Source organism: Pipistrellus hanaki (genome assembly GCF_964339955.1).
Source record: "Pipistrellus hanaki genome assembly, chromosome: 16".
NCBI classification, from domain to species: Eukaryota; Metazoa; Chordata; class Mammalia; order Chiroptera; family Vespertilionidae; genus Pipistrellus; species Pipistrellus hanaki.
In genome coordinates this window covers 7,608,463-7,621,359 of record NC_140518.1, presented here as the reverse complement: position 1 = coordinate 7,621,359, position 12,897 = coordinate 7,608,463, and the positions used below count along the sequence as shown (strand labels likewise).

The 12,897-nt window shown below is 37.0% G+C and overlaps 1 protein-coding gene across 1 annotated transcript in view; it reads right to left on the bottom strand.

Moving 5' to 3' along the window:
- Positions 1-12,897, bottom strand: part of IKZF3 (IKAROS family zinc finger 3) — a gene marked incomplete at its 5' end in the record, with an annotated part of 73,685 nt that overhangs the window by 49,321 nt on the left and 11,467 nt on the right. The window contains 2 exon segments of the mRNA XM_084863695.1: positions 2,636-2,737; positions 4,127-4,180. Coding sequence (XP_084719821.1) covers positions 2,636-2,737; positions 4,127-4,180 — 156 coding nt within the window.

Below are 12,897 nucleotides of genomic sequence, written 5' to 3'. Positions count from 1 at the left end.
GGCTTCTTTTTTATTTTGGGTATTTAATCTGTCTCCCCCCACACACATAACTACCTGAGAATATAGAAACCATAGCTATTTCTGAACCCAGAGCAAATTCTAACATAAATTATAAATTTTCAGACCAAATGTTGTATAGAAACCATCATTTCAAACATATACGTAATGGCATTACCTACCAGAACTAAGAAGCCCTAACACAGAAAACGCAAGCGGAAGGTAGTTATTTGCCTCATTCTGAATGTGGCTCCATGGATGTCACCTTCAAGAAATTGCATAAAGCTGGTAGAACACCATATGCCTTTCCTCAGCACAAATGACCACATCCTGTGCCAGGCAGCATTTTTCAGTCTCTGTGGTTAAGAACTAGTACAAATTAAAGTATAGCTAGGCAGAGCTGGAATGTTAGTTGAAGCTGTGATTTGAATCTCAGAAGTTTTAGACATAGGACTCTATTACTTGATCCCGTAAATATCTAAGACAAAAGATCCCAGGAAACATTTTTTTCTTTTTTCCTTTAAGAAACACATATACAGCCTGACTGATGTGGCTCAGTTGCTGAGCATCAACCTATGAACCAGGAGGACTCATGGGTCAAGGCCAAGAGCCTGGCCAATTGTCTGGTCATATGGCTATGCGGAAGGACAACAGAAACTTGGTCTATTAAAGGATGCCCATATGGGGCACTGCCTTATGGAAATCACTATAGGAATACAATGGATGCATTAAAGTAGGGCATGTCAATACCCATCAGAAGAACCCTCTTCCAGGTTTGAAAAGGTGACTAGAACCAATGAGTGTATATTGCAATGTACTTGCTTAAGGTGGCCACTTGGGTCCATGAAATAAGTGGACATTTGAGGACCACAGAAATGAAGAGAGGTGAATCTTGACATATTCCTTTTTTACCCTCTGAGGCTCAGAATGCCAACCAACCGTTCTTTTAACAAGTGACACAGAAGTTGCAGATGACTATGGGTAAGATTCCTCAGGAAGAAGGCCCGACACATAGCTGACAAGTGGATTATAAGAACCAATGGCAGTAGCCCCAAAAGGGGTACATATGGGTTTTTTACAAAATAAGCATTGACTCTGAATTAGACTTAGCTTACCTGGTGATAGATGCAAATGGTCAGAGTACAAAAAGAACTAAACAGGAGCCATTATACCAATTTGGACTGCCAAGTCATATTTCTTCAGACCAAGGCATACATTTTCTAGCCCATAATGTCAACCAATGGCAGAAAGGTAGCATGCTCATAATAATATTTTCATAGAGAATTGGAACTGACAACTGGAACATTGATTTTTTAAGATCTCCTGAAGTGCTGAGGTATCTTACCTCATCCTTAGCTCAGAATGTCATATATACCTCATTTTCCCTTTTTGTCTCTGAACCTCTCATAATGTGAGATCTCTGACATTCTCATGTATGTGGGTTCCCCATACAGATGAAAGTAATTAGATTTGGTTATTTTCTCTGGTTAACCTGCCTCCTGTAGGTTTAGTTATTAGAAGAGCTGAATGAACCCTGAAGGCTAGAGGCAAGTTTCTTCCTTGCCTATACCAGGATCTCTTGACCTTTATGGTCCTTTTGCTATAAGAGATTCATTGTCAAACACCAGAGGGTGTCCTGTGGTATAATACAAAAATATATTTGGTCTTAGTCTCAGATTCCTAGCACAGAATTACTAAAACCCTTGCAATTTTCTGTGTGATAGTATATTTTATTATTCCTAACATATCCCTTTCACTCACACCTGAGTTTATGCTACTGAGGTGACTTAGGGTGGAGACCCTAAATTGCCTCAGTATGGGGTAGTCACTAGAAAGACCAAGTGACTAGAAAATTGGAACTTTCAGCCCCATCCACCAACCACCAGCAAGAGTAGAAGGGACTATAGATTGAGCACTATAAGAACTATTGAACAATGAGATTCAGAGAGCTTCTGGGTTGGTGAACACATCAAAGTTGTGGGAGTGTTATGCCCTGAGGGCATGGAAACTCTCACACCATATCCTGCTTTAGCATCTCTTCCATTTGCCTGTTCCTGCTTTATATCCTTTATAATAAACTGGCTGTAGTAAGAAAGGTGCTTTCTTAAGTTCTGTGAGGCGTTCTAGCAACTTATCAAACCTGAGGGAGGTTTGTGAAAAACCCTGAATTGTAGCCAATTGGAATTAGTGCAGGTAACCAGGGGACCTGGTACTTAAACTCGCGTCTGAAGTCAGAGCAGTGCTGTGAAACTGATCCCTTAATCTGGGGGTTCAGCATTAACTCCAGGAGTTAGTATGATAATTGAATTGTTGGTTTCCCAGTTGGTGTCTAAGATTTGAAGAATTGGTTGCTGGTGTTGGAAAACACTCCAGACAAATCTTTCTATAATGAACATGTATTGTTTTTATAGTAAAAAGGAGTAAAAGTAACATTTTAAAAAGTTAGTATAACTTGAATACTAAATACTTAAAATTCTCAAAATTTGCTGATAACCTATATAGCAAATTATTAAATGCAAATACTTGTAAACTAAATCAATCCACAAATACAAGTTTTCCTTGGAGAATTCCTCATTTTTTCTTTATATTAAGTCTTAACCATATCTACAACATTAGTTGTCTGTACACTATGGCTCACCTTCCATGTCTTCATCTTCATTGGTTGGGCATTCTGCACTGTCCACATTTTCTGTCTCATGAGGTTTGGTTAAATTGTAGTCATTTAAAATCACTGGACCTTCTAGGAGATAAAAAGAATTTTAATTATGCAGCCAACTTAAACAATTTTTTATAAACATGTAAACATGAAACAAGATTCTCATCTCAGCTTCACACAAATTCTTAGTGATAGTAGCCCTTTTACACATACTCTAAGTGATACATGTGAAAACTCTTGAGATTTAGAAAATGTATCTAGGGTTCATGCACTTTTCCATTAAACATGATTTTCTTGAATATTTCTTTCACCTGAGTTAAAATGAACTCAGGTTCTTTCTGTATAGAAATTTTCTCTCCTTTGGGAGATCTCACAATATCTGGTAGGATGTTATTGCTATTTATGACCAATAAGTATTGATACATAGTGATGAGAAATATTTAGCCTGAAAATATTAATATAACCCAATTTTGGAAAGATGCTTTCCTTAGAGTAAGCTTCCTATTTTCCTTTTCTGTTCACATTATAAATGTAATTATGTGGAGCCATAACAGTGTGGTTCAATGGTTGAGCATCAACCTATGAACTGGAGGTCAATTCCAGGTCAGGGCACATGCCCAGGTTGGGGCTTAATCCCCAGTAGGGGGCGTGCAGGAGGTAGCCAATCAATGATTCTCATCAGTGATGTTTCTCTCTTCCTCTCTAAAATCAATAAAAATATATCAAAAAGAAAAAAGAATCAGCCCAGCAAATAACAAAATTCCTACATGAAAACAAATGTGATAAACAGGATCAAAACTCACCCTAAAAAGGAACACTCACAGGAAAACTGGGGCCAACTCACAGTAACACAAAAAGGCATTTAAGTGATAAATTTTTTAATGCAACATAAGCTTTGATTTAAAAAGTGAGTTAACCAACACAGAAAACATAGGAGTTATTTGGGGGAAATAAATTATTTTAAATGTTTAAAGTTCATTCTGAAGCAGCGATCAACAAACTATGGCCCAAGGGCCAAATCTAACCATGGCCTGTCTTTGTATGGGCTCAGGAGGTAGAATGGCTTTTACATTTTTAAAGGGTTGTAAAAAATATAAAGAGGTTTCTGCAATAGAGGCCAGATGTGGCCCAGAAAATCTAAAGTATTTATTATCTGCCCTTTACAAAAAAAGTTTGCTGATCAGTGTTCTAGAGTGAAAAGCTCAAGTTGTTCAAATAGAAGCTACTATATTACTCAACAAAAACTGTCTTACTTCAAGCGAATCAGTAGGTGGGGTATGGTTTGGTCCTAAAATACCAAAGAACTTATATTATCTAAATTGATGAGTTGTTTTTGTAACAGGAAGAGACAACCATATTTTTCTTCCTCAACACATTTCCATAGCATTTTTACTGCAATCAGAATGTTCCTCTTTCTTTGGTAATTTCAGTAAAGTTCTATTTCTAGACAGGAAAGAACTGATGCTACTTTACCTGTAGGCACAGACTGCTCCTGACTGCTTTTCAGTTCCACATTTGGTTTTATATCTGAAAAAGTATATATAATAAATATTAGCTGCTTAGAGAAAATTTTTTCAGATTTGAGAATCCTAAAAATTAATAAGGATACCATTTTGGAAGCTTTAGCAGTAGATTTCCTCTTCAGAGCACTGTCAATCCAGAATTTTATTTCTCTATATCCTCCTTAAAAAGTGCCTCTAGGAGTATAAAAGGTGTTAGCTACACAGCAATTGTATTTTACAGAGATGAAGAAGAGCGCTGGCCGGTGTGGCTCAGTTGATTGGAGGTAGTGGGTGTGGTTTCCAGTCAGGGCACATAGCTAGCTTGCAGGTTGGGCACATGAGGGAGGCAATCCATTGATGTTTCTCTCTTTCTCTCTCCCTTCCTTCCTCTCTAAAATAATTTATTTTAAAAAGAAGGAAAGAACTTGCTACATTGTCTTTTAAAAAGAGAGAGATTAAGAAGAAAAATTAGTGCTTTGTATTTACCCACATACTTAATATGTCTGGTGCTTTTGATTTTTTTTTTTTTTTTCATGAAGACATGAGCTCCCATCTGTGGAACTCAGTCTAAAAAACTTCCTTTAGCCCTCACCAGTTTGGTTCAGTGGATAAAGCACCGGCCTACAGACTAAAGGGTTGGATTGCAGTCAAGGATGTGTGCCCAAGTTGCAGGCTTGATCCCCAGTTGTGGGTGAGCAGGAGACAACCAATCAATGATTCTCTCTCATTGATGTTTCTATCTCTCTCTCCCTCTCCCTTCTTCTCTGAAACCAACAAAAATATATTTTAAAAAGTAATAAAAAAAAAATAATTTCCTTTTGCATTTTTAGTGGTGCCACTGCGTGAATGACAACTTAGTTTTAATTTATTTGGAAATATTTTTATTTTGGCTTCAATTCTAAAGGATATTCTTACTTGATATAGAATTCTGGGTTGACAGTTCTCATTTAGCACTTTAAAAATGGCATTCTACTGTCTTCTAGCCTCTACTGTTTCTGATAAATTAGTGATAACATTTACATATTACTAGAGGCCCAGTACACACATTTATGAACCCATCCTCTGGGTGGCCTGCAGAATCGGGCTGAAATCTGCAGTCCAACACCACTTACAGCTCCTACCCGCTCATCCCAGTCCTACTGTGCCTGCCATGAGTTCATGCCCCATCAGTCCCAGATGGGAGAGGCTCGCCCTGCATCTGGTGCCCTCCCAAAGGGAGTGGCCTGTGTGATAGGGCTGAAACCAGCTCTCTGACATCCCCCAAAGGGTCCTGGATTGTGAGAGGGTGCAGGCCAGGCTGAGGGACCCCACCGGTTCATGATCAGGCTGGGGAGGAACCGTAGGAGGGCTCCAGGGTGTGTCCGGCCCATCTGTCCTGATCAGCCAGACTCCAGCAGCAAGTTAACCTAGCGGTCAGAGCTTCTACTCCCTGGTGGTGAGTGCATATCATAGTGAGCAGTTGAGCAGCCTTAGCATATCATTAGCATATTACGCTTTGATTGGTTGTTCGGTTGTTCTGCTGTTCAGTCTATTTGCATAATACACTTTTATTATATAGGCCCTGTGCATGAAATTCGTGTGTGGAGGGAAGGGATTATCCCTCAGCCCAGCCTGCATCCTCTCCAATCTGGGACCCTTGTGGGATTCGGCCTAAACCAGCAGTTGGACATCCCTCTTGCAATCTGGGATCGCTGGCTCCTAACTGCTCACCTGCCTGCCTGATTGCCCCAACCACTCTGCCTGCTGGCCTGATCACCCCCAACTTCCCCCCCACATCCTGATTGCCCCCCAGCTGGCCTACTCATCCCAACTGCCCCCTCTGCCAGTCTGATTGTCCCCAACTGCCCCCCTACCAGCCTGCTCACCTCCAACTGCTCTCCCCTGCTGGCCTGATCGCCCCCAACTGCCCTCCCCTGCCAGCCTGATCGCCCCTAACCTCCTCTGCCTCGGCCTTGCCACCATGGCTTTGTCCGGAAGGTCTCCTGGTTTTATTAGTATAGATTCTTTTTCTTGAATACTTTCAAGATTTTCTCTTTTTTCTCTTTATTTTTGGCTTGATATGCCCAGGTAGATTTTATGTGAATTTATCCCATTTGGGTTCATTGAAATTATCTGTAAAATTATGTTTTTCACCAAACTTGAGAAAATTTTGGACATCATTTCTAAAAATTTTCCTCCTCCATTCTCTTGCTCCTTTCCTTTAAGGATTCCAATTGCATATATATGTTAGACTTTTTCATATTTCCCCACAGTTCCCTCGGATTCTATTCTTCTTCCCCCCTCAATATTTTTTATCTCTGTTGTTCAGATTGAATACTTTCACTGATATATTAGAGGCCCGGTGCACAAATTCACGCACAGGTGGGGTCCCTTGGCCTGGCCAGCAATCAGGGCCGTCTCACCCAATCCCAATTGACCCAGACCCAACCAGTGCCACCTTTGTCAAGCCCTTCCAGGCAGGGGGTGTAGCCTCAGATCCCCTGGCCCGGCTCCAGGATGGGGGGCATGGCCTGAGGTCCCCAGCCCAGACTGGGGTGGGGGGCATGCCTTGAGGTGGGAGACATGGCCTGAGATCCCCTTTAAAGGCCTGCTGGGTGGGAGGCATGGCCTGAGGTCCCCTGTCAAACCCAGCCAGGAGGATAAGAGAGATAGAAACATCAATGAGGAGAGAGAATCATTGACTGGCTGCCTCCTGCACACCCCCTAACCCTAACTCTAACCCCTAACCCTAACCCTAACCCTCATCCTATCTCATTCTTTAAGAAATATATATTTATTGTTGAAAGTATTACAGTTATCCCCTCCCCCCTCTTCCCCACTGACTCGCTCTAGCCCACTCCCACTTGCCCCACCCCAGGCCTTCACTACATGTGATATTCCACCAAATATGCATAACATGAATCTAACCACGGAAAAACAAACTAATCTCTAATTGGGGGACAGTTTACAAAATAACTGGCTTGTAATCCTCAAAAGTGTTAAGGTCATGAAAAACTGAGGAACTGTTTCAGGCTGAAAGAGAGTGAAGAGTTATGACAACTAAATACAGAGTTGAATACTCTTGTAGTAAAGGACATTAGAGAAACAACTGGAGAAATCTGAATGGGGTCCAAAGATTAAATAGTAGTAATATATCTATGTTAATTTCCTGATTTTGATAGTTGTTTTGTAGAAGGTGGAACATACATACTAAAGTATTCAAGGTATCATATCAGCAACTTACTCTCAAAATTTCCAGAAAAAACAGGGTTTTTTTTGTACAGTATTGCAACTTTTCTATAAGTTTGATAGTGTTGTGAAACTTTTAATTGCATACTAAGGGGATTCTTAACAGAAAAAAAAGGAAAGAAACCTAGTTCAAAGGTTTCACATGAGCAACCTTCATGTGAAAACATCTTCTAGTTGCTACAAAGATGGCTTTTGATTTGGTGACCTAAAGGAAAAAGGTCCTGGTCCCCTGAACCCTTTAAACCCTCTGACAATGACATTTAAATAACTCTCAATATTTTTTCAAGAGGCCTTTGTGTGCTGTAAATAACCTTAGAAATAACTGAGTAGTTTCTAACAGAAGATTCTGACTCTTAGTATTCAGAATTTTAAGGAGACATTAAACCATGCATAATCAGGAGCATGGATGTTCTTCTTAGGTGCTAAAAAAACACTTAAAACACAAGGACAAAATAGATTGAAGTACACTTTCGCCCCCTGAAATTAAGGTCTTTATAAAAACATGAAGTCATAGGTAGATGGTAAAGGAATTCCCAACTGTTAAATATGTCTAAAACTTTTCCATTTTTAATGGACTGTTTTGTAATTTCTTATATTATACTTCAGTTAAAAAAAAGCTCAAAAAATTTCCATTTAGTGGAATATACTGGTGTTTTTCAATGTGTTGGCAGTCAACATAGCTTTAAAATATTTAAAAGAACATTCTAGAAAACTAAGAAAGAAGGGACCATATATTGCTTTTCACAGAAATACAGTTTTCTTTACTGATGTTTATACATATCCGGTACAGATGATGGAAGAATTTCAAAATAGGTTAATTTCATTGGAAAACAATATTGTCTATAACTCTCCTGTTACTTGACTAGGCAAAGCATGCTCCTGCCTCAGGACTTCTGTACTTACCTTCCCCTCTGAGCAGAATGCTCTTCCCCAGCTAGCTCCCTGGCCACTCCCATCTTCATTCAGGTGTTGTACGCTCAAAAGTCACCTTACCAAATAAGCTTTACATAACTACCCTAAATAAAATGTCACCCTCCATTGTCACTTTGTTTTCTCTTACCTTGCTTTATTTTTCTTCATAAATTTATTTATTGTCAACACCTGACATATTTTTGGCCATTTTTGTTTTTATTTGCCTCCCAACACCAGAATGTAAGGTCCATGAGAACAGAGATGTTATGTGCATTTTTTTCTTGCTATTTTGCTGTGTCTTTAACTCCCAAAATAGTGCCTACTCATGATGGACATGAATTTTTACATCTCTTAATCCTTATGAGAACTCTAGAGTAAGGTTCTGCAAACTACAACTTACCACTTGTCTTTGTGTGGCCTGTGAATTAAGAATGGTTTTTTATATTTTTAAGTGGTTAGGAAAATAATGATAATATTATTTTGTGCCACTTGAAAACTATGTAAAGGTCTATATCATTGCCCATAAATAAAGTTCTATTGTAAATACAGATAAACCCAATCACTTATATATTGTCCAGTGCTGCTTTCATAGTCCAACAGCAAAGTTGAGTAGTTGCAACACAGACTATATGACTTACAAAGCTTAAAACATTCACTATCTGATCCTTTACAGAAAAAGTTTGCCAAATTCTCGATCTATTACTAATACTAATCTAATAGTAATACTTTACTGTCTAACAAAGTAGTTACTAGGCACTTGTGGTATTTAAGTTTAAATTTAAATTAATTAAAATTAAAAATGTAGTTTTTCAGTCACACCAGCTACATTTCAGGTATTCAAAGAACATGTAGCTAGTGGTTACTCAATTGTACAACAAAAAGAACATTTCTATCACCTCAGAAAGTTATACCAAATAGCACTGTTTTAGAATATCTCACTGCTGCTTGGGATACCACTGCAATTTTAAAACAAATATGAAAACTCTGGTTTTTACATTTTTAAATCATTAGAAAAAAATTAGAAGTATATTGTTTTGTGTAACTTGAGTGAAGGGGGAAAAAGTAAATCAAACCATGTAAGAAGTTAAACATTAATCAAAGTTTCAAAGATATTATGCCAAGAAACAGCTTAACAGGACTATCTCCTATCAATATCTCTATTTTTATTATTGGAATTCTAGGAAACAGTTGTGATTTCCATTAATGTAGTTATCAAAGTTACAAGTCATCTAGACAGCACCTTTCACACAAAATATTTTACAAATGTGACCGATTGAAAAATTAATGTCACTTTTCAGAGCGTAAAAAATAAAACCCACCACATGATGCCAAATATTCAGATAAAATATTTTTAAATGTACTTATATGTATGTGTACAAATATATATGTGGCATCATGCTTCCATTAGGATTTTTTGGTATCATTAAATAAAAAAAATATTTCTTATCTAATTTAAAAGCCAAAATTATAAACCAGCAGAAAACCCTAGTTAACACTCATTCATATCAGGTGCTCTTCTTCCTTTCCTGCAACTTAATACTCAATCTAATATTTCTTAAGCTTAATTAAATCATGAGTGCTTTCTAGTGACACCTTACCTTTTAAAAACAAATCTTATAAAAGGCATAGCTATTCTCTTACTGAGAGGGCTGACAGATATATTGGACTGTAAAAGTTAAAGGCTATTTCTTTTGTAGCTTTCCAAAGCACTTCACCAATTCAAAGCTTTACTAGCAATATCAAGTTGTTTTCTACCAGTACTGAAAACCACCCTTCCTCACATGCTTACTGAAAGATGACAATTTCAAGTATGTTTTTATTCCTTCAGATTCTCTTTTCATTGACAAAGATGCCATTTAAAAAAATTTCAATAGCTAGAATTTTTGTTATAATATCAATATTTTTCTCAGCATTTTTATGTGCTGCAAAATTAAAGGGAGTAGATTACAACTAAAATTTAAACGTGGAAATGGCATGAGTCTGGTTAATCAGGATTTCATCAAAGTTCACACGGGAATGTCATTACCTCTTTGGTCTAACATAAACCACTTACTAACAAAACCAAATATTTACATTAGCAACAAAATTTGTAACCATATTTTTAACTTGATGGTTATGAACTTGCCTTCATTTTGAGACTATTAAGTAATTATTATTCAATTGAGAATAGCAGCTAACAAAATTATACTTTAAGTTTCAGAGATCAGATTTTCACTGGCTGTTCTGTTTTCCCAGTAGGAAGTTGTAGGTGCTAAAGGAGAGCAAAATGTCAAATCTCAGGAAAAACTGCTGCATTGACTCTGCCAGCTGCCAGCAGTTCTGGTATCTGCCAGAAAGCTGTCCCTGAACGCTGACATTCCTTTTTATCCTCATAACAATAAACTGACTCTTATCCCCATGTCTCTTAAAAATAGCTTTTTTTAATCTAAAATTATCACTTTTACTTTTTAACCAAAATCTTTGGAAACTGAGTCCTCACTATAAAAATGTACTTAACATTAACATTAGGGACAGAAGAGTTAGCTATTATTTCTGAAAGGTCCTTCACCATTTTTTTTAATACTACCACATATAATCAATTCCTGGAATCTTGGCATCACAGAACAATTCTGCATAATGAAAAATGACACCTAAGACTAATGAAATCAGAATATTAGAAATGGAGTGGATATCTTAACTAGCCAGTGACCTTCCTCTGCCACCTGATGCTTGAATTTCCTCCAATATCGCCTAATTTGGGCTGAATGGGCTCCCCTTAGACACTTCCAATAATACAGAAGTTATTGCTTTCCATTCCAGGAAAAACATTTAATAAGCTAAATGTAGCTGAACTCAAATTTCCTGAAATGTCCATTTCAGGTCCCAGTTCAGCTTCCAAGGAGCACACAGATAAGTTATTACTCAGATGCTATTACTCAGTTCCCTAACCCCAGTGAGAGCTTTCTTCTGAATCTGGTTTTGTTTGCTTGTGGTCCTCCAAAAAGGTATCATGAAGCACTTAAATGAAATTTCGCATTATCTCACAGCATCTCTGGGAAATGAAGAGGTATAATTGCATTTATAATTCTCCCCATTTTACCAACAAAGTTCATGACACAAAGAATGACAAAATATAATCACCTAATTGTCCAAGGGTACAATGTCGGTGACACATTAAGGAGAGAAGCAGGACTAATTTCTTGAGTTTTACCTTTGTTTCAAAGAATTTAATATTTTAATTTAAGTGCTTTCCTATAGATTATCGATCTTAGAAGAACAGAAATAGAACAAATTTTAGACTTAATTAATTTCAAATGACTATAATTGAAGGGGAATGAAGACATAAAAACAAGGAGCATGACTTAAAATGAGAGTAATCCCTCCAACCATGAAATACTTCCTTTCTTTCTTCCTTGGATTAAGATAAAGGTTAAGAGATATCAAGGCTACTTTCTGAGGGCACCAGATCAAATACAGCCCATGTTACTATTCCAATTCTTCCTACCTTACCTCTTTTCAAAATTAAGTATTCTATTTCCCCCTAGATTAAATGTCTAATGAAGAAATTATAGACTATGGAGCACAGGTTTCAAACAACAAATTTAACATCTAATGCTATTTTCCCTTGAAAGGTCAGTTACTCTGAATTTATAGACAGATATATTTCAATTTTACCATGGCTATCACATGCCATAAATGAGCATGTAGAGAGAAAAGGAAGAATGTGCATTTCATGTTATTGCTACTTTTAAAAAAAAATGTTTGTGCTAATATAAGTGAATCCCACATATTCCTAGTAAATTTTTCACTTTATAAATGTAAAATGCCTAGATTTTTTAAAATAAAATAACTGGGGTAGAAAACAGAATCATTAATTTAAATTGGGTAATATATCTAAATGTAAAAGTTTTAAAAAATCAAATTTCTACAAAATAGAATATTTTCATGGCCTTGGAATAGGCAAAGATTTCAACAGGACATAAAATGCACTTAATCCCAAAAAAGAAAATTTGATAAATTAGCCTTTATTAAAATTAAGAATTCTAGTCATTAAATAGATTAAGAAAATAAATAAGCAATGTATAGACTGGGAGAAAATATTTATAATACACTTTTGACAAAGTATACATTTCCAAAATATTTTTGAAATGCCTACAAAACTAATTAAAAATATAAAGAACCAAATTTTTTAAAAATGCACTTCAGACACTTCAGGGAAGTGGATATCCAAATGGCCAATAAACATATGAAAAGGTAATCAACATCAATATTCATCAGAAAAATGCAAATTAAAGCCACAATGAAATACCATTACACACCCACCAAAATGGCTAAAATTAAAAAGGGCTGACTGACAATAGCAAATGTTGGCAAGATATGGAACTTGAACTCTCAGACATTGTTAGTGGGAGTGTTAACTGGCCCAACCACTTTGGAAACTGCTTGACAATATGTATGAAAGCTAAATATACACCTACCCTATGACCCAGAAATGCTAATCCTAAATCTATACCCAAGAGAAATAAGTGTATATGTCCACTAAAAGACATGCATAAGCATTTTCATAAGACAGACAAACACTGGAAATAATCAACTGTCCATCAAGAGTAGAATGACTAAACA